This window comes from Cyprinus carpio, chromosome B5, assembly GCF_018340385.1.
Source record: "Cyprinus carpio isolate SPL01 chromosome B5, ASM1834038v1, whole genome shotgun sequence".
Taxonomy (NCBI): Eukaryota; Metazoa; Chordata; class Actinopteri; order Cypriniformes; family Cyprinidae; genus Cyprinus; species Cyprinus carpio.
The window spans coordinates 28,170,078-28,192,321 of record NC_056601.1 but is presented as its reverse complement, the minus strand read 5'-3'; the positions used below and the strand labels follow the sequence as shown (position 1 = coordinate 28,192,321).

The 22,244-nt window shown below is 36.2% G+C and overlaps 2 protein-coding genes across 2 annotated transcripts in view; both read right to left on the bottom strand.

Moving 5' to 3' along the window:
* Window positions 1–83: 83 nt before the first annotated feature.
* fktn (fukutin) lies at window positions 84–8,391 on the bottom strand. Its single transcript, XM_042723058.1, has 10 exons — window positions 8,230–8,391; window positions 7,901–8,064; window positions 7,548–7,604; window positions 6,149–6,349; window positions 5,160–5,437; window positions 4,418–4,550; window positions 4,166–4,295; window positions 3,589–3,722; window positions 1,648–1,772; window positions 84–796 (listed from the first exon to the last, which is right to left on the bottom strand). Exons 2-10 carry the CDS (start codon window positions 8,018–8,020, stop codon window positions 583–585), a joined length of 1,392 nt encoding a protein of 463 aa, XP_042578992.1. The 5' UTR covers window positions 8,021–8,064; window positions 8,230–8,391; the 3' UTR covers window positions 84–582.
* An 833-nt stretch (window positions 8,392–9,224) lies between these two features.
* fsd1l (fibronectin type III and SPRY domain containing 1-like) overlaps window positions 9,225–22,244 on the bottom strand; it is a 37,137-nt gene continuing 24,117 nt past the window's right edge. The window contains exons 8-14 of the mRNA XM_042723053.1: window positions 19,381–19,590; window positions 19,196–19,294; window positions 18,439–18,568; window positions 16,145–16,239; window positions 12,417–12,668; window positions 11,685–11,773; window positions 9,225–10,124 (exon numbers count right to left, since the gene is read on the bottom strand). Of these exons, the coding sequence (XP_042578987.1) occupies window positions 9,939–10,124; window positions 11,685–11,773; window positions 12,417–12,668; window positions 16,145–16,239; window positions 18,439–18,568; window positions 19,196–19,294; window positions 19,381–19,590 (1,061 nt within the window). The 3' untranslated portion in view covers window positions 9,225–9,938. The remainder of the gene's footprint in view (window positions 10,125–11,684; window positions 11,774–12,416; window positions 12,669–16,144; window positions 16,240–18,438; window positions 18,569–19,195; window positions 19,295–19,380; window positions 19,591–22,244) is intronic.

Sequence of the window (22,244 nt, the reverse complement as noted above, 5' to 3'; positions counted from 1 at the left end):
CCCATTCTGATCGGAGCTGAGTAACTTAATGAATGAAACATGTTGTCCTTTTATGTAATAATTTTTTTTTTTTTGTATTTTTGAATATTTTTGTAAAATCATTAAATTATATTCATTAGAAAGAAGAGCCTAAATAGTTCATACATGAGTTTATTAAACAATAAAAACAAAATACATAACAGTACCCAGGACAATGCACAGCAGCAGTTTATTTACACATTCAAATCAAACTCAAACCTACCCTCTTTATAGGACAGATCATTTACATCAGTAGTCTCAAACTAGATTCTTGGAGGGCCATAGGTCTGCAGAGTTGATTAGGGTTTGAGCTAAACTGCAGAGCTGAGGCCCTCCAGGAATTGATTTAGAGACCAATGATTTACATTAATAAAACAAATCTCTTCACCACATTATATTTTCATTGTTCTCTTAGTGTTACAAAGGCAGTCAATGTCTGCAGACTTTTAAGGAACACTGAAACATTTTCACAGGGGCTTACTTTCGACTTTGTAGTAGCTTAGGGTAACTGCAATGACCCATATTAACTGGAGTATAACGAAATACTTTAATCCCCATGATGCTTCAGTAAACTTGAATGACATCATCCCATTCCCTCACAGGCCACACACCATTCTCGTGTACGTTGAACGGAGAGGTCTTCCAGTCCCAGGTTTTCACAGGAACATTCCAGTTGGGTCCATAGTTGGCCATCACATAGTCTCCGGTTTCGCAGGGAACTCTGACCTTGAGCTCCATCAGCTCAGTCCAACACAGACTGAATCGTGGGAACACATATCTGTCAGGATACAAATACAAATAAAAAGATACATATAAAAAATAAAAAAAAAATTCCATGAGTATTAACTAGTGTAACCCACTGAGTTCTAACAACGTTCTGCAACAGGCACTGGGGTTCCAGAACATGTGTGACACATGACTAAATGACTAACAGCTAAATTAAAAATATCTTGTTGATACATTTGCCATGCCATGAGGTTAGTGCTAAACTTTGTGTTTGTAGAAACAGTAACCTGATGTTGTATGCCTTTATTTAAAGGGCAGGGCAACTCTGCAAACCATACATCCAGTCTCACCTTCTGAAATGAACCATTTCGAGTTGTAACACAGATGTTCACCTACATTTTCCAGCTTGCCCTGTCAAAGATCATGTCTTAAATACAATTTTGAAAAATGTAACTTTTATAGTGTGTTTAACTCTTAACTGGGAGTTAAATTAAGATCAGACCATACATTTTGAGTGCAGAAATCCAGATGTTGTCAAAGGGTTCACAAACTTATTCTTCCCACTGTCAATGTCAATTACTTATATCTTTGAAACAATTCAATAAATTAATTATAATGATGAATGATTCCCTGAAAAATGTTGTGAGAATCGGACAAATGGCCTTGAAAAAGTTAGAAAAGACATTTTGTTATTCAAAATTACCCACAAGCAATCAGAAAACACTGATGATTTGCACAAAATTCCAGAAAAAAAAACAAAAACAAAAACAAACAAAAAAACAGACTGGTCTTTATGGGTCCACTTGGATCTGAAAAACCCCAGATCTGACCCGAGCAGGTTTGTGTCCAAAACTTGTTTAAAACAAATGTTTAATTGATAATAGAAAACTCTCTAATACTCACTTGAATTTTTTGCCACTCTTTGCCTGTGTGCCTCCATTCCAGACAGTGTCACCTTCATCATAAAAAAAGAAAATGTCCAGTTTCACATCATTTCCCTGAAAGGAGAGCTCCAAACTATCCTCAACCTGAAATTTAAATAAAAGAAGGGTGAAAGTATGTCTAGGCCTTGATTTATCCTTAAACCAACTGATCAGTCCTACTTTAGTGATCAAGTTTTTCCATTGTGATGTAACTTTGACAGTTAAACGCAGCCCAGGCAGGAACCTATTATAATGCATTACTCATGATTACTGTAACATTAAAAAGGCATATCATCTAGCATAAATTTCAAACCTGTAAGACCTTTATTTATCTTCAGAACACAAATGAAGATATTTTTTATGAAATCCAAGAGCTTTCTGACCCTCCATTGACAGTAAGGTTACTACCATGATCAAGGCACAGGGCCACAGCTCTGCAGAGTTTAGCTCCAACCAGCTCCACATCACACCTGCTTGGAGGTTTCTAGCAGTCTTGATTAGCTGGATCAGGTGTGTTTGATTAGGGTTGGAGCAAAACTGTACAGAGCTGTGGTCCTCCAGGCATCGAGTTTGGGACCAGTGTCTTACAGGTTTGTATCGACATGAGGGTGAGTAATTAATAAATTCATTTTTAGGTAAACTATCCCTTTAATTGTCAAAAATCTACGGAAAAGGATTAGGGCCAAGCAATAATAAAAAAGAAAGCCATCTCGAGATTATAATCCAAGATTAAACATTAAATTTCAAGAAAAATGTTGAAATAAATTGTTGAGAATTACATTATTAAATTTCGAGAATAAAGTGTGTTTTGAGAAGAAAACCTGTTAAATTTCGAGAGAGAAAAGTCAACATTTCAATTAAATGTTGAGAATAAACAAATTAAAATACGAGAACATTTTATTTAGACTTTTTCTAAATTTAACAAGTTTTTCTCTGAACTTTTTCTCGTAATTTAATGAGTTTATTCTCAACATTTTTTTTCGACTTTTTTCTCTAAATTTAATGAATTAAATGATTTTATTCTCAACATTTTTTTTAATTTAATGAGTTTATTCTCAACGTTTTATTTCAAATTTTTTCCCTTGAAATCTAACGAGTTTAATCTCGCATTATAATGACTTTAATCTCGAGATGTTTTTTTTTTTTATTATTGCTTGGCCCTAATCCTCTTCCGTAAAAATCATCATATGACTAATCTTGTTATCTTCAAAACTGGAAATCAGCTCTATAAATATCTTGCTGATGTAATACAGTAATAACAATGCCTTACATAGAAAATAACTGAATAAATTATTGGAGGAAATGATTAATTAGTTTTTATACACAATGTGTATTTTTAGTGTATTTTTTTTTACAGTAATAGTCATGTGAATAGATCCAGTTGGTTAATAGTTACTATATTAATAGTTTATGATTAAATTGATGTAGGTTTACAGTAAAATTGAAAACGATTAAAACAAACTATTTTTTTTTATTATATGTTTAAAGTCTAGTGTAACATAATTAGAAAAATCTTGATTTAAATTAGGTTTAAAATATTTATTAGTACAACTCATTCATAGAATTTTTACTGACCAAATTTACAAAATTATAAGACAGCAACAGTGTTTTCTTTACAGTTACAGTTTCGTGTAAAAAAAAAAAAAAAAAATTAATAATTACCCAATAATTTCTTTGTTTTGTTTTTAGAATTCAAATGTCTACCTGTCATGGTCTTGCACCACTGACAAGCTATTTCTGCACAGTTGCATAATTACGTCCTGTGCTTACAGTGTTTGTATGATGAGTCCATCCAGATCACCCAATGTTTAGTTTTTGGAGACCGAAATGGATTGTTTCTGCAATTCTGAACCGTTTTAAAGCAAGGGAACTGACAAAGCAACCAGCAATGTTATTTTCCAGATAATTAATCACCCTTTACCTTCCCAAACTTGTGTTTCAGTGGGAGACCAGCCTTCTGAAATGCCTGAGTGATGTCATGCCTGTAATCTTTTATCCAAATGCCCAGATCGACGTCTTTGCTGTAAGGAATGATGTTACACTGCCTGTACCAACCTGTGGGACATGGGACAGGAGTTAGATGGGAGTTATTCAATCTAATTACTCATCGAAGTAAAACCTATGGCAGCCCATAGAACCAAAAAAACTCAAACCTACAATAATGTTAACATAAATACCCTTTAAGTATTTTATCCCATTTAATAAACCAATTCTTTGTTACTGACCATCTGAGAATCCAATTCAATCATACTAATCAGCAAAAATTACTTTAGATAAACAACATTTGTTTAATTTTTTTATTATTGCTGAAGTGTGATGAACTTTCTTCTCCTATGTCTTATTCTTCATGCAATCCAGAACGGCAGCACAGCTGAAAGGTTTGTTTTACATAAAAAGTAAGTGTAATTAGCTACTTTTTTAGGGAGTAACACTATATCGTAATCAATTACATTTTAAAGTAATTTTTCCTAACACTACATATGTTGAGAGCCTCTTACCAAGACAGGTTCCACTGCTGAGCCAGAACGGAATTTCAAGCACAGAGAGGACTTTGGAAGCCAGATGAAGCAGACTTTTAGCCCTCATCCTAAAGTCCATAGCCTCTGTAGAGGTGTCTTCTGGATACAGCTGCACAAAATTATTTGAACTCTGAGCCCAATATGTATTCAATGCTTAAACCAGATAAAACAGTCCAATGAAGACATTCCAACTATACAATATTGCTTTTATTTCCCATCAATCAACAGTACCTGGTAAAAGGCCTTGGCTTCTTTGCAGTGACACTCCAGAAAGCGACTGCTGGAATGCTCATGGAGGAAATGAGAGTAGTTTTTGGGGATTCTTACGTCAAGGCCATCGAGAGTGGTTAGAATGAGCTCTGGCCTGAAAAAAAGTCATGAAATTAAACAATGTATGTCAAATCTTAATTTTTTTTCTCCCTAGAAATAGCATTTTTTTAATATATTTTTGTGGAAACTGTGGAGAAATGTAGCATTGCATCACTTGCTCACCAATGGATCCTCTGTAGTGAATGGGTGCCGTCAGAATGAGAGTCCAAACAGCTGATAAAAACATCATAATAATCCACACCACTCCAGTTCATCCAGTAATGTGTTTGTAAAACAAATCCATCAAGGTGTTTAAACTTTAAATTGTCACTTCTAGCCAAAATAGGCTTTCTCTAGTGAAAAGTCCATTCCCTGTTGTCCTCTCACATATTTGTTTAGAGCTCTTTTGGCTTGTATACGGTGCTTGATCTGTGCATATTTCTCTCCCGATTCAGATGGAATGACTTAAGAACACAATATTCTAGACAAAGGACTCTAAGCAACGGTTTGAAGATAAAACTGTCTTTATGAATTTGTTTCTTACACGCATCCTTTGGTTTCAAAAGAGCTGTAGTCGTGTGGATTGCTTGTGGATTATTGTGATATTTTTCAGACATTTACTTCACTTGACATTCCTGTGTACATGCAATAATCATGGCGTCACCTGTCATAGGCCCCGGCATGACGGCCAAAGTCCAGTTTTCTGAAAGGGGCGAATGTTCTGTCCATACTGCTTCTCAGCCTGAGAGGGCCGTGCCAGAGGTACTTCCCACTGCGCTCGTACAGAACGACCACATGAACCAGACGGCTGTTAAAGCGGAACAGGAAGTGCAGTGGTATTTCTTTTGCTGTCAGATCATCCATGCTGATCAGTCTGGGGTCTTTCCCATGAATCTCCAGCAGCTCCAGACCTCGCTCCGCTGCTGCATCCAATAAGGCGGCCTGCATAAATATAGAGAAGTATTATTCTTGTGTTTAACTATTGTCAGAATGAACAATATGTGTGGGGAAAAAAAGTGAAGCTCTAAGTCAAATCTTCCTTAAAGGGTTAGTTCACCCAAATATTAAAATTATGTCATTAATGACTCACCCTCATGTCGTTCCAAACCCGTGAGACCTCCGTTCATCTTCGGAACACAGTTTAAGATATTTTAGATTTAGTCCGAGAGCTTTCTGATGTACGACGCTGCTGATGTGTTATCTTTGTTATTGGGCGCACCAGAAAACACGTCAGCATCGCCATACGTCAACAGCGTCATGAACGCGCTCACAACAGACCCGGAAGAGAAGAAAATGATGAATAAAGTCGTAATTTAAAAATTTTTTGGACCACAATGTATTTTCGATGCTTCAACAAATTCTAACGGACCCTCTGATGTCACATGGACTACTTTGATGATGTTTTTATTACCTTTCTGGACATGGACAGTATACCGTACATACATTTTCAATAAAGGGTCAAAAAGCTCTCGGATTAAATCTAAAATATCTTAAACTGTGTTCCGAAGATGAACGGAGGTCTTACGGGTTTGGAACGACATGAGGGTGAGTCAATTTATTACATAATTTTCATTTTTGGGTGAACTAACCCTTTAAATGCTTAAAAGAGGCCATTTTTTGCTGCTCCCACAACAATTCTATTGATTTCCTCACATCATATTTCCAGAGGTTTCCGAAAAGTGCAAAGGTGGTGAAGTCCCTGTGTGTGCAGAGGAAGCTGCAGTGGGGCTCTTTCAGCTGACTGTCCCTGTAGAGAACTGCATCCTGGGACAGGAGGTTCAGAGATGCGGTGTCTACCAGAAACACAGGCAACTTAAACTTATGGACCAGCCCCAGGAACTTCTTCAGCAAATGCTAGATAAAAAAAATAAATAAAAAAAACGGAGAAAGCGAGACAAAATATTAACAAATGACTCATAAAAAATGATGTTGCCTTATTGACTGTAATGTTTGAATAAATGAAGTTTTTATAATAGTTAATGATAGTTTTTTAAATGTGTTTTTTGGATTTGTTAGGTAGGAGTGTGGTAAAGAGTTCATTTATCAGAAGGCAGGATCTGTGAAGTAAACATGTTGCCCCTTGGTAATATCATTAGAAATACATAGTTTCAGTTAGTGCACTATTTATACCGGTAACAGGCAATTGCTGTTGAATATACTGTAAAAAACGGGTGTTACCGACAGTAAATATTTTCTAATGATATTACTTATTGGACCAGGCTATCTCCTAGGCAGGTTTTATTTAGACTGTCAACATAGTTCATAGTGAATTTTTTTGGTTAAAGGGTGTATATAGTTTTTATTCAGACTAATATAAAGATTTTATTCAGACTAACATAGGCAGGAGTGAAGTAAACAGTCAAATATTGTGTTATAAGGCCTCTATGGCATATGAGATGCGACTTTTTCAATGCCACTAAAGGAGGTTGCTTGCTGTACTGGAATAGCCTTTATAAGGGACTCTCTTTTAAATCTGATTTACACATCTTTATATCATTTTTTGTTCTTTTTTTAGTTTTTTGGGGTGGGCTTGGGTGTGATAAGCATGTATTATTATTTTTTATATGTTTTTTTACTCTACTGTTTTTGCTATAAGTTTGATATTGCATAATTGCTGTTAATAGTGTTAATCGTCTGTTTTGTCAGACTATATATTTGACTGAGACACCATGATTGTTTGTGAAGAATGGTGTGTATTCTGAATTTGTCTTGTTCTTTTATGTGTTTTATGTTTATTGTTGATTATAAAGTGCTTTGAGCTTTGGAAAAGCACTATAAAAATGACACTTCTTATTATTAAAAGGATGAAGCAGGTTGCTGTATCCCTCTTCTCTCTCTCGCTGGTGAGCAGCAGCTATTGGTTTATTTCTCTTTTCTTTGTATATGGATGGTGAGCAGCAGTGGTGTGTTCGAACTGTAGACTAAACTTTTTTTATAAAATTGACACTTCTTATATCAAAAGGATTTCACTCACCCGCTGGTGCCTCTTTTCCGGACACCGGTTTCAGATAAATCCTAACCTTTTTATCATTAATATCAAAATTTCACTCACCCAATGTGCCTCTTTTCCGGACAGATATCCTTTATTACTCAGTGCGTTAAGTTGATCCTTTAATTTATGATGACTTTGATTCATTTTATTAATAAATTAAGCACAGGCTGTGACTATGTGTGTGTATATGTGTAGTATTGCAATATTTTTATTAAATACAGTAATCAATGCAATACAGTAAAGGAAACTGCCATTAAGAATAATGGGAATATTCATCACGAAAAAATGTCACAATGAAAATTATATTGAAGTATGTATTGTAATATATATATGTTAGCCTATATAATCTTTGACTAAAAGGATCAATGTTTTCTAGGACAGTAAAGTAAAATGTCTGCGGTTTGTCTTGTCACCTTTGATGAATACTGTCTGTAGTTGAAGAGCTGGAAGAGGAGGAATATGGAGCTGGCAGCGATGAGGAGAGTCAACACAAATGTTCTGTTTATTCTAGCCATTAGTCCTGCTGCTGACATTGGACACACACAGGAGGATCATCTCTGTGCTCATACAGACACAGCTGAGAGCAGAGGAATGAGAAAAACAAAAATACACACCGGGTGACAAAGCTGCATAACGTGATATCAGAATATATGATTTTATTTTACAAAATAACTAGATTCTGCATTCACAGAATTCAAAGTAACACATGCAGCAAATAACTACTAGCTTCTTATATACTTACCAGGAGCAGGAAACGCTGAATATCTGCTTAATCACAATCATTTATAGTTCTTTATTCTGCCTGTGTGTTATTGCCTCAGATTCACGGCACACCGCGACCGTGCGCCAGGAGGGACATCTCTAAAACGCGTTGCGAAAGTAGACTTAATAGCCTGGGGGCGAGCGAGCTGTGTCAGGGCCTCTTCCAAGTAGGTGAACTTTCAAGGTTTGTTAAAAAAAAGGCAGTTTTTAATGCATGTCAGCAGAGGGGAGACTTAATTAAATGATAACTTCTGTTAATGTTTAGTGTGTTTGTCATTAAATACTTCTTTTTCAGTAAGGAACATTAGGAGTTTACAACAAAATAAAAAAAAAACACGGACAATTTTGCGACAGGTAGTGTTCTGTTTACGGCATTTCTCATTCATTTCTATGGTATCCGCAAAAAGTGATTGACAGTCGTAAAACGCCAAAATATATTCAAATAATGTTATTGGTGTATAAGGCACATGAGAGAGCCATGGAGCTTCGTATCTTCTTACACAGTGTTTCTCTCCTAGGGATAGAATACATCATTTGGCCTCTTCTAGACGTTTTCTATGTGTTTACGCTACATGAGAGAGCCATGGAGCTTCGTATCTTCTTACACAGTAAGAGCTCTGGCGTTTCTTCCTTGTTTTTTATTTTTTTTTTTTTTTCCTTTTTTTTAGTTTTTCTTGGCTATTGACTTTTTAAATACTGTTTTTTCTTTGGGGTTTGTGGGTGTGTTTCTAGTTTGCTGTTTTTGGTACAGTATATATTATATTGTTTTTTGGTTTGGAACGACATGGGGGTAAGTGATTAATGACAAAATTTTCATTTTGGGGTGGAGTATCCCTTTAATTACAAACTAGCACATTCATAGTTAATTTGTAACCTTAAGGGTGTGGTATATATTTTTGATCCACTTTAATGCTGTTTGGGGATTACAACACCAGATGGTGCCAGAGGCAGAAAAAGTCAACAGTGAGTCAAACAGAAGTCTTTGGTGAGCTTTAATGTTTGGATTTAAGCTCATTAAGGATTGTTACATAGAAACAGATGGAGATTTGATTATTAGTTTCTGCACAAATGCATGACAAACTCTTAATTTATTCAACAACAAAAAAAAGACCTAAAATGACTTAAAAATCAACAAAGCAGGATGACACATTTTTACAACAAAAATGTACAGTCTACATCCAAAATGATCCAGATATAATAACAGTTTATGACAATGAGGGGACATTATAAGCAGCTTTTATCATTTTTACACTTGTGCAAAGTTTTCCAGTTTCAAAATCAACAGCTGAAGGATGATCTACAGAGTTTAATATCAGTAAGAGTACAGTTAACGTAAAAAAGTAAATACCATAGAAAGGATTTAACACACACTACAAGGAACGAAACTAAAACAATATGAGAATCAACTAGTGAAGCATGTCATCATTCAAACTAAAATCAGTAAAGAAAGTGCACTCAACTATTCCCTGATAAAGCGACTAGCTTTCCTGATGCAAACATCTCCTGATGAAAGAGAACGAGGCCTCTCTTCATAGGAACGTGAAGGGAAACGTCTCTCCAAATTCTGCCAGTCAAAGCTGCGGCCAGGATCTCTTTGTTCTGGAAGTCTACATGCCTCGGCCATCGGAAGTGTGTCCAGTTTTCAGAATGGTTTCCTGATTCATTTTTCAGGTGTTTTGAGAAATCGGGTCACGGCATTAGGGAGCTGTCTACTGAAGGCAGTTTATCGTAGAAGCAGATATCACAGGCTACTGAGGGATCCTGCTGAGATATACTGCTGTTCGATCCTCCCAGCCCATTTTCTGTCTTCTGGAAGCTTCTTACTGCACTGGGTATCTGCAGGCCTGTAGACAGAGTCAGACCGCCACACCACACCTGAAATACAAACACAGGCATTCAGGACACTTAGCCAGTCTTCGTTTAGCAGACCCTTTCAAAGGGATAGTTTACCGGAAAATGAAAATGTGCTGAAAATCTAATCACCCTCTGGCCATCCAAGATGTAGGTAAGTTTGTTTCTTCATCAGAAATGTAGCATTCCATCATTTTCTCACCAAAGGATCCTCTGCAGTGAATGGGTGCCGTCAGAATGAGAGTCCAAACAGCTGATAAATACATCACAATAATCCACAAGTAATCTACATCACTCCAGTCCATCAATTAACATCTTGTGTAACCAAAAGCTGCACGGTTGTAATAAAGGAATCCATCATTACTGCATTTTAACGAAAATCTGAGTACATAATCCATAATTATGCTCTCTCCAGTGAAAAAGTTCATCCCCTGTTGTCCTCTCACATCAAAATACAGCTACATGTTTGGTGCTTGATCTGTTCATATTTCTTTTCTGATTCAGATGGGATGACTTCTTAGCTGGAGGAAGCATTATCATGGATTATGGACTCATATTTTAGCTGAAAGCAATGGTTTAAAGTTTTCCACAAGCTTTTCACAAGACATTGAATTATGCACTTGAATGGTATGGATTACTTGTGAATTATTGTGATGTTTTTATCAGCTCTCATTCTGACGACACCCATTCACTGCAGAGAATCCACTGGTACTACTTTTCTCCAAATCTGTCCCCATGTAGAAACAAACTCATCTACACCTTGGATGGCATGAGGAAGAGTACATTTTCAGCAAATTTCAATTTTTGGGTGAACTATTCCTTTAATATAATTTCTAATTTAAAAAACACCCCTTATGAAACACAAACAAAGATGTATTAAAAAAGTGAAAGTGACATGACATGTGGCCAAGTACGGTGACCCATACTCAGAATTCGTGCTTTGCATTTAACCCATTCAAAGTGCACACACACAGCAGTGAACACACACACATCGGGAGCAGTGGGCAGCCATTTATGCTGCGGCGCCCGGGGAGCAGTTTGGGGTTCGGTGCCCTGCTCAAGGGCACCTCATTTGTGGTATTGCCGGCCCGAGACTTGAACCCACAACCTTAGGGTAGTCTCTAACCATTAGGCCACGACTTCCCTTATTATGTCTGGCAATTACCAAAGTACACACTACCAGTACTACAGTCATAAAGCAGCTGCAGTAATGCTTTATTTTACTCTACAGTGTCTTTGTTATACATGTTAAATGTACTTACAGTAAATTCTTATCCTATAGTAATAATGTCATGTCATAACTTAATTGTATAATTAAACTGTAACAAGAACAGTATAATAATGATCTGTCAGTGCAAAGTGCATCATTATTAGAAAAATAAATCATTAGCTTTGAGAAGAAGTGGTGTTAAAACTTCAGCACATGACTATTACAAGCTTATACTATTATTTGTAAACAATCAACACTCACTTGCAGTGTTTTTCATTTTTTCCCTGTTGTCTGATTCTATTGAATGGAGCATGGTTTGCATTAGAATAACCCATATTTGCATGTGTAAATAAAATGTTTGTGCTCTAACTCACCATGAAAGCTGGCACAACAGGTTGGGTGAACCTCACTTTAAAAGTATGAAGCAGTTGTTTGTTTTCAGCATTATAGAAGGAAAGTTGGCCTGGAAAAAAACAAAAAATGAAGCTATTAATAAACAGCAGCAGTCACATTTACTTGCTGCAGTTATTCAGGTGTTGCGCGAAGCAGCTCACAAGAAAAGCATGAATGGAAATGGTGGAAACTCAATCTGTAGGTATCTGATTGCACATGTGTGAAACCCGAGGGTGGGCTATAATGTTCCCTATAGATTATGGCAGTCGGACAAAATGGAGCATGACATGAACCCACAACACTTAAGCTACCCATAATAACACAGAAGACATGGATAACAGAAACAAGGAATCAGGTGTGAGCTACTGAATCAATGCAATATAACAAAAAAATTTATAGATACAGTGTTTGACCCTGTAAAGCCCGATATATGAAAAAAAAGGGTTTTTTTTGTTTGTTTTAAGTTACTCATGTTTACTTTATAAAAAAAAAATTCACTGCAAAAAGGTGGACATTTTTACGATTATACTAAAAGGCCTTTTACTTGTCAAAAATGACAAACTTTCAATCAGACGAGAGAAGGCATGTAGTAGATTGTGTACAAAAGGTTTTCCCGCAAAATCATTTAGAGGCCTTAGAAATATGCCATCAAGTATGATACAGATGTCTTTTTTTAATTTAAAAAGTGCTATATGGCTTTTTTTTTTCATTACCTCGATCAAAGTCACAGTAGACTCCTATGCTGTCTGGTACCGGGACGTCCAGATTCTTTGCCTTGTTGTTGTGTTTGGCTGCAAATGAGTTCTGCAGCCAGTTGTTGACGTGGATACACCACGTGGTGTTGGTCTTCCCCAACTGGTCAAATTTCCCAAGGTTTCTGTAGGCCAAACCAACACTGTAGGACTTACAGTCTTTCTGAGGCTTCACTTCCCAGTAATGCTGGCCAGACTCTATACTGGTGTCACCTAAACATGCATACAAACAGTTTAAGTTTAATTAAAACAGTCTTCAAATTATTATAATGTCAATAAAGTGATGTTATTCCAGCAACCACTGTTGTGTGGATGTGCAGTATTTGTTGGTTAGAAGTTAAGTCGCATTCATCTAGTGCTTTATACAGTACAGATTGCTTTAGAGCAGCTTCACCATAAATAACAGTGTTAAAGTGCTTCTATTATGGATTTTTGAAAATGACCTTTCATGTAGTGTGTAACACAGCTCTAAGTGAATGAAAACATCCTGCAAAGTTTTAAATCTGAAAATGCATTGTGTATAAAGTTATTGTCTCTCAAAAGAAAGAGTCGACTCTGAATCATTGAAATGAGTCGTTTTTAAAACGAATCCCAAGTCGTTTCAGTCAACATGAAACATTAGCATATTGCCCACCCACTTGTTTGTCTTTTCTGTTGTTCTCAATGAAAATGCAAACTCATTTTTTTGCCACTAGGTGCCGCTTTTGGAGCAGTAAAAATAGCTGTTTCCCCGGTAACGGCTGTACACAAAGCAGCACTGCCAAAGCATACAACAATTAGCCGAAAAAGTATAACGGCTAAAGCTAACACTTCCGGTCTGGCAGTATATGGGAAAGGAGGCCAGAGGCTGTTTTTTTTTTTTTTATGGATTTCAATGGAGGAGAGGCTTCACTACGCTAAATAAACAGCTTTTTAGAGGAAACGGCTTATGTAATGAATAATAATCTGCTTATCTTCAACATGTTTTACATTAAACAATACTTTTGTATTTAACTATTTTTAGAGTTTACCATGAAAAAACATGGTAAATTCTCATTCATTCCTATGGTATCCGCATAGACTGTATAAAAACATGGACGTAGTGTCCGTGACGTCACCCGTAGATTTCCGAAGTGCGTTTCTGAAGCCTAAAGTAGGCGGAGCTGGCCGTCCCCATCTTGGCAGCGCGTCACTCCTGCATAATCAAAAATGGCCAAAAAGGCGGGAGCTGATTGCTGAAGCCACGCTGCCTAGCTCGACGGCAGTGTCAGCAGCGGCAATCCACCTGTCACTCAAGAGGCCACGCCCTTATGCAGAACTTTAAGGCTTAATATAATTTAAACAGATGAGTTATAAAAAAAATCACCCCCCTCACAGTTGTCATGAAGGGTAAAATTAGCTATACAGACCAAAATATTTGTTTGAACCAGGCTGTAAACATGGGAAGTCTATGGGATTGACTCCCTTTTGCAGCCAGCCTCTTGTGGCCAGTTGATGAATTACAGTTTAAGTTACTTCCTTATTGGCTTCGCTAGAGAGAGAGCGGGAGGTTGGCACGTGATTGAGTGTCATACAACTCTGACTGAAATTCAATGACGTCAAGGCTGTAATGTGATTGGTTATAAAGGCACACCTGATCCGAGTTAGCATTACGCTTTCCAATAGTAAGTAATACAGACCCTCTCATCTCCCTATAGTAAGACAATTTCTGCTTACAAACACTGCTTTATCAGGCATTATAGGCATGATGAAATGAAAATGAGACCAATCGGACCAATCACCGCAGATTAGCATCACGCAAAGGAGGGGTTTGGAAAAATTAATCGTTGAACTAATCGTTTGGGAGTCGCTGAGCAAGTAAGGTAAAAATAAATGTATATTACAAGACAATGAAAGAGTTTTTTGACCTTGCATGCATGTCAACCTGTTGTTGGCGACTCCCAAAACCAAAATATAAACCTTTCATGACCCATAATAGGGGCACTTTAATGTTCATTAATTACCATCAGGGCTCTTAAGGGATCTTTTTTATGTTTATTAATTTTGTTGGGAGGGGAGGGGCCATAACCCAAAATATCAAATATTTGCAGGACCCAATTAAGATTCAATTAAGAACAATTTTACCTATTTTTCTTAATTGACCTGAACAAATAGAAATGATAACTGGTAAATCTGATATTAAAAAAATAATAAATAAAAAAACCAGACAAATTCATCCAAATAAAATAAATAGGTTTATGCATTTCAAAAATGCTAATGTATCAAAAATTAAACAAACAAGCCAACTGAAGAGCAGTGCTCAATGTACATACTGTACACATGAAGTAGGATTGCAGAACTTGCCCTGCGGATGTATGTAAAGCTGTGTGTGTGTGTGTGTGTGTGTGTGTGTGTGTGAGAGAGAGAGAGAGAGAGAGAGAGAGAGCTCCAACTGCTTTGGCAATACAAATGTATAGTTTTTGTCATGCCAATAAAGGACACTTAAAACTGAAATTGAAAAAGAGAGAGAGCACATTTCGGTGTATGAATGTTTTTTTATTGTTGTTGTTGTGTTTGTTGCACATTTTGATGTCTTGATGACGGGGTAGGGGCATTAAAATGTGCAACAAACACTTACAACAGACTTACAACTCTTCTGATTTGCTGGTAGGTATCATTTAACTCTGTATATAACTCGAGACAGCTATGAACTCGGCAGAGAGCTTCCGTATTCGTCCATTAATTATAGCAGGAAAAGTTATCCCTTATTTCTCAGCGTGAGAAATACAAAGTGTAGCGTGAGAGCGTGTGAGCGGGTTGAAATGCGTGTGTCTCACAGTGAATGCGTGAGACTTGTGAGCCCTGTTACCATTAATTATCAAATAAATTCAACTCGGTTTGTAAAGCAGCTCTATAGAAGACAAGAGTTTCATTATTCAGCTCCATTCAGTTCAGTGTTGTTTCAAAACTCTCAAAATTTCAAAATGTCCATTAATGATGAAACGACGTCAATTTCAACTACACAGCAGCTCTACTGAAGACAATAATGTCATGATTCAGCTCAGTTATTAAAAGCTGAATAATGACACCATTGTCTTCTGTAGAGCTGCTTATATTGGAATGAATCGGATTTCATATTTTGATGAACAAATCTGAATCGACCATGAATTTACTTTAGTTGAATAAGGACACATTTGTCTTTTTAGAGCTGAAATTGTATTTGTTTCATCACTGAAGAACTTCGCAAAATTCTTGCTCATTTGTGACACTGTTTTGAAACAATCTTTATTGTCTGAAGTGCTATATAAAAATATGGCTTGGCTTGACAATTTAGAGTCAATGTTGATTCAGTTTAATTCAATAACAGTGTCAGTGTCAGTGTCAGTGTCAATAATACATTATGAAACAAATCTGAGCAGCTCTACAGAAGATAATTGTCATTATTCAGCTCAAATTAGTCCAATGTTGTTTCAAAACAGTATCACTCATAAATGATGAAACATCAATTTCAACAACAAAGCAGCTTTACAGAGTACAATAGTGTCATTGTTCAACTAAAATCCATTCAAGTTTTGTTTGCATTTGTTTTCAGTACCATCAAATTCATGGTATTACTGAATATCAATTGCCTTTTAAACCCCAACTTTTAAGAGACAGGGATAGCTTTCCCAAAATTGATGAAGAGAAGCATCAGTTTCCTTCAAAAAAAATAGCATAGACACTTTTGGTACCCAGTACTGTGTAGGACTCTCCAGTGAAGCGATCCCTGGCTCCTCTCGGGGCAGGTGAGCGCGTCACTGATGTTCTTTTAGGAGATGGAGTTCCATCTGAAACCATCACAGAGACACGGACAGTCACTACACACACACTTGGGTTCAGGACAGAGATCAATCATCAGAACATGCGCAAACACAAACTCCAAGTCCCACAACACACAAAGAGCAAGATGAAGAGAAGAGAGTCACTTTCAGTTAGTTATCAAACACAGCATGTTCCTATTTGCAATGCCTACAGCCAATGGTGGTGCAAAAGAACTATGAAAAATCTAATGGAGAAATTAATGGAACAAGCAGTACATAACATGTTAGCCACAGCAGCACAAATGATGCAATGGTACTCAATACATTTATTGCAAAAAAAAACACCATAGCAACTCCTATATATCTTAATAATCTAATGGGTGTGCAGACTTCGGATGGCTAGTATAGATCACTTAGGCAAGAAAACTACTGGCAATTGATTATGTTTTTTGATGTAGAATTCAACAAAGTGCACAAATAAGAGTATTATTATTTAACATAAAATGATTCTGAATAAGGGACGATTGAACCCTTTGTGCAGGGCTCATGATCTCCCTTCCTCCATTAGCCATATGTAAGATCCCACATATTAGCATATGAACAGCTGGCCGGTGAAGGGCGACCTACACATTGTAAATGATGGAACATTATCACAGGGTTCTTGGCATACCAGATGGTTTAGTTACAATGCATGACCGGTGTAATGACATGCAAAATTGATGTTGTTCAGTGCACTTTGTTTGCCGTAATGGAATGACTGATGAGAAAAGCATAAGAGCGGTGATTTCAGACGAAAGCTTACTCACCAAAGTCATAAGGATGTGAGCATGGAAAAGCAACTTTGTATTTAGAATTACGTTTGATTAAATGTTGCAAAACTAATATTTAGGTCATCATTCGATAACATTTTCTTTTAAAAACAGTAAGAAGTAGCCAAGTTGTAAAGAGAGAGGTGATAGCAAAGATGTCAAGTACAGGTTGAGTTTTTGGTCAGAACTAATGATTCAATATAATATAATATAATTCTATTTATATTCTATTGAATCTACTTTCAGTAGCACTCACAGCCAGCACATGCAAAACCCATAAGAGCACTCAGTTTAGAAACCCCTCAGAAGAAGACATTTCATAAATAAGGATCACAATTAAGATGATAAATAACTGAAGATGCATTTCTTTAAAATGATAAATATGTCATATTTTGTAAGCTTGGAACTAATATAGGAAATTCCTGAAAGATCAAATGTAGATGAAAGTTATCCAGTGATCTGTAATCCTTTTTCATGAAATGCTTTGCTCAGATCTGTCTTTGTGAACACGATGCCCGTATAGGAGCTGCTCTAAAGGGCTCTAGGTAAGCCAGCAGCAGCGCTTGGTTTATTGCTGTCAGAAAGAGCTAAAGACCACTGCTAAGAGACACACGGTCACCTTGACATATTCTTCAGATTGGTGAAATGTGCACTGCTGATTGATAGAAAAGGGAAAACAAGAGCAGGGAGTTATTAGGGATGCACTGATGTTAATTATTTCTATGCGATTGCCAATTCTACACTACTTTGTTGAAATAACTGAAAACTCTGTAAACTAAAATCAGTCATTTTAAATGCTAAAAGTGAATGTAGACATTACAATATTAAAATGTAGAGTATGAAACTTTTATTTTTGACTAATTTTAAGTAGAAAAAATAAATAAGAAACTGCTGAATAAAGTCATTATTTTTGTTTTTCTTTGAACACAATAAGTATTCTTGTAGCTTCATAACATTATGGTTGAACCACTGATGTCACATGGACTATTTTAATAATGTCCTTACTACCTTTTTGGGCCTTGAACGTGTCAGTTGGGTCAGAAAGCTCTTGGATTTCATCAAAAATATTTTGTGTTCCAAAGATGAATGAAGGTCTTACGGATTTGGAACGACATGAAGGTGAGTAATTAATGATAGAATTTGGGTGAGCTATCCCTTTAACAATAACAACACTGTATCACATTTCATTCCAGATAGGGCCTTACACTAACTTATATGTTGATTAATAAATTACTAACAGCCAAATACTAGCAGCCAAAACTGAAAACCTCCCAACACACACCAGGATTCAGTGTGATGAAAGAGAAATTGTACAACTATATTAAAATCTCATCAGAGAGTACAAGAACATGTATGTTTCATCTCATCTATGGCTGACTCAATGAAGAAAGATGCTGTGTTTCTCAAATTTCTTACCTGCCCTTGTTCTCCTTCCCTTTGACTTTGCTGTCTACTCCTTTTCCTCCCTGAGGATCCCATTCCACGCTCCTGTCCTCCACCTTCAGATTCAGATGAGATGACGTGGAGTCAAAGCCGAAGTTAAACGCTAACACAGAGAGGCACAACCATCAATATCACAGAAATACAAACAGGACAGTTCAATAACGTATTTTTTTTTTTTACTAACAAACCTACTATTTAAAAATTTGGGGTTGGTAAGGTTGTGAAACACTATTCAAATTTAAAATAACTGTTCTATTTTATTTTGTGTTGTTATGTTGTTTTTTTTTTTTTTTTTTTTGATGTGATCTGAGTTTTATTTTTAGTTTCTTTAGTCTTGTGTTCAGAGCCACATGATCCTTTAGAAAGCATTCTAATATGCTGATTTAATGCTTAAGAAACATTTCTAATTATTGTCAAGTTGAAGACAGTTTTTTTTTTTTTTTGTAGAAACTTTATTTTTTTGCAGGATTTTTCAATGAATGTAGAGTTCAAAAGGACAGCATTTATTTATTTATTTGAAACATAATAAATGTTGTAAAGAAATGTCTTTACTTTCACTTTTGATCAACTTAATGCATCCTTGATGTATAAAAGTATTAATTTTTATTAAAAATCTTTCTGACCCCAAACATTTGAAAAATAATAAATAAAATTATATATATATATATATATATATATATATATATATATATATATATATATATATATATATCAATAAATGCTTTAATACCTCTAGTTTCCAAGGTGACCGGATCCGAATAATCCCCCGCGGCTGCTTTGTTACATGCTCTTACCCGGAAGTTCATAAACTTGGTGTCAAATCTTAACCCTGTCAAATGAAGAAAGCAATCAGTTTTCCTGATGCATAAAAGTGGGAAATGTCAAATATTTTGAGCAGAACATTGCTGTCAGCACCTTGTAGGGTGTATTCACTGGTCTTGATGTTGTCCACCACCTCCCAGCACTGCTCGTCCTTCACACGCGGCAGACCCTCGTGGTTGGTTTTTCTGTACTCTAAGATGTAATGGTCAATCTTGCTGTCCTCCACCGGTATTCTCCAGGTTACGGTCACCTCATTATCTATGACCAGACAGTCCCCGAGCACTATCTCTGGAGCTCTTGGCACTATGTGCAGAAGATCAGAACAGGGCATGTAGGATTTTGATTCATGTACAGGTGCTGGTCATATAATTAGAATATCATCAAAAAGTTGATTTATTTCACTAATTCCATTCAAAAAGTGAAACTTGTATATTATATTCATTCATTACACACAGACTGGTATATTTCAAATGTTTATTTCTTTTAATTTTGATGATTATAACTGACAACTAAGGAAAATTCCAAATTCAGTATCTCAGAAAATTTGAATATTGCTTAAATTTAATTTTGATGATTATAACTGACAACTACTGAAAATATACTGCAGTATACTTAGTTGGGGCCTCCTTTGCCTGATTTGCGTAATGCGGCTTGCATGGATCGATCAGTCTGTGGCACTGCTCAGGTGTTATGAGAGCCCAGGTTGCTCTGATAGTGGCCTTCAGCTCTTCTGCATTCTTGGGTCTGGCATATCGCATCTTCCTCTTCACAATACCCCATGGATTTTCTATGGGGTTAAGGTCAAGCGAGTTTGCTGGCCAAATAAGAACAGGGATACCATGGTCCTTAAACCAGGTACTGGTAGCTTTGGCCCTGTGTGCAGGTGCCAAGTCCTGTTGGAAAATGAAATCTGCATCTCCATAAAGTTAGTCAGCAGCAGGAAGCATGAAGTGCTCTAAAACTTCCTGGTATACGGCTGCATTGAACTTGGACCTCAGAAAACACAGTGGACCAACACCAGCAGATGACATGGCACCGCAAACCATCACTGACTGTGGAAACTTTACACTGGACCTCAAGCAATGTGGATTGTGTGCCTCTCCTCTCTTCCTCCAGACTCTGGGACCCTGATTTCCAAAGTAAATGCAAAATTTACTTTCATCAGAGAACATAACTTTGGAGCTCTCAGCAGCAGTCCAGTCCTTTTTGAAGCGAGACGCTTCTGAAGCTGTCTGTTGTTCAAGAGTGGCTTGACACAAGGAATGCGACAGCTGAGACCCATGTCTTGCATACGTCTGTGCGTAGTGGTTCTTGAAGCACTGACTCCAGCTGCAGTCCACTCTTTGTGAATCTCCCCCACATTTTTGAATGGGTTTTGTTTCACAATCCTCTCCAGGGTGCGGTTATCCCTATTGCTTGTACACTTTTTTCTACCACATCTTTTCTATCCTTCGTCTCTCTATTAATGCCCTTGGACACAGAGCTCTGTGAACAGCCAGCCTCTTTTGCAATGACCTTTTGTGTCTTGCCCTCCTTGTGCAAGGTTTCAATGGTCGTCTTTTAGACAACTGTCAAGTCAGCAGTCTTCCCTATGATTGTGTAGCCTAAAGAACTAGACTGAGAGACCATTTTGAGTTAATTAGCTGATTAGAGTGTGGCACCAGGTGTCTTCAATATTGAACCTTTTCACAATATTCAAATTTTCTGAGATACTGAATTTGGGATTTTCCTTAGTTGTCAGTTATAATCATCAAAATGAAAATAAACATTTGAAATATATCAGTCTGTGTTTAATGAATGAATAAAATATAGAAGTATCACTTTTTGAATGGAATTAGTGAAACAAATCAACTTTTTGATGATATTCTAATTATATGACCAGCACCTGTATATTACCTTGAAGGAGTCATATCACACATGTTTTTGTCCACTTAATAATATCCTGTCATACATGTTTATGTCTTTGAGGTACACTTAGATTGTTTGTACCTGTAAATTGTAAGTTTTTTGCACCCAAACAGTCAGCTTTTAGTGTTTTATGACCTATTTTCACAATTTAATAGGCAGTTTTATGCAGTGCTCAAAGTGTTGTTGCAATTTTATGTGAAAGCAAAAACAGCATTTTTCTACATTTACTTGTGCACTGCAGGTTTACAGGCATTACAGGTAGGTAACATCTTATCATCATTTATTCTGTTTTTTACAACAGCATGTATTCTCCTTGCTCCTAATTACAACAAAGTGACTCTACAAATACGGACAGTCGTGCTTCAATGCATGTTACAGCTTTATTGAATTAAACTGTCTTTTTAAAAAAAGGAAGGGAGGTCTGAGATCTAAATGCTAGATTAAGTTGTTTTAGAATATTTACAGAGAGGAATAAGCAGAGATTTTTTATAACTCAACACCAAATTACTTAATGTACCCTTAATGTCCAAAAGTCTTAGATGCTTAAGGAAAACATTAGTTTTAAGAAGGTTATTGATTTTTTTCTTTTGCTTGAAATGAAATTTCAGTTTCATTGTTTTATTTTTCCCCAAATTCTTTTCCATTTTTTTTTTCAATTTTAATGGTTTAATTACATTTTAATAACCAAAAAAAGAATGTCTAATTAATTGAATTTATAAAACTTTTTATCTATTTATTAACAAAAATAGGCCCTTAAGAAATGTTTTGCAATGTTTTGTTTTCTCAGCATCATGACTCTGCATATATAATCAGTTCTAGATGAACACATTTCAATAACTATTTGGATTATCTCATTAAGTCATTTAACCATGTATTACTATGTTTTTGGAAGGCATATTTCTTTTACAAATTTCTTTTAACAAATTAAAATGCCAACTGATGCCATATGATACATGTAATAATTGGACCTTTTAGACATATTTACTTGAAGTACACACTTTAAAATTAGTCAGTTATCCAATTCAAATCAATGTTATAAACTAAAGTAA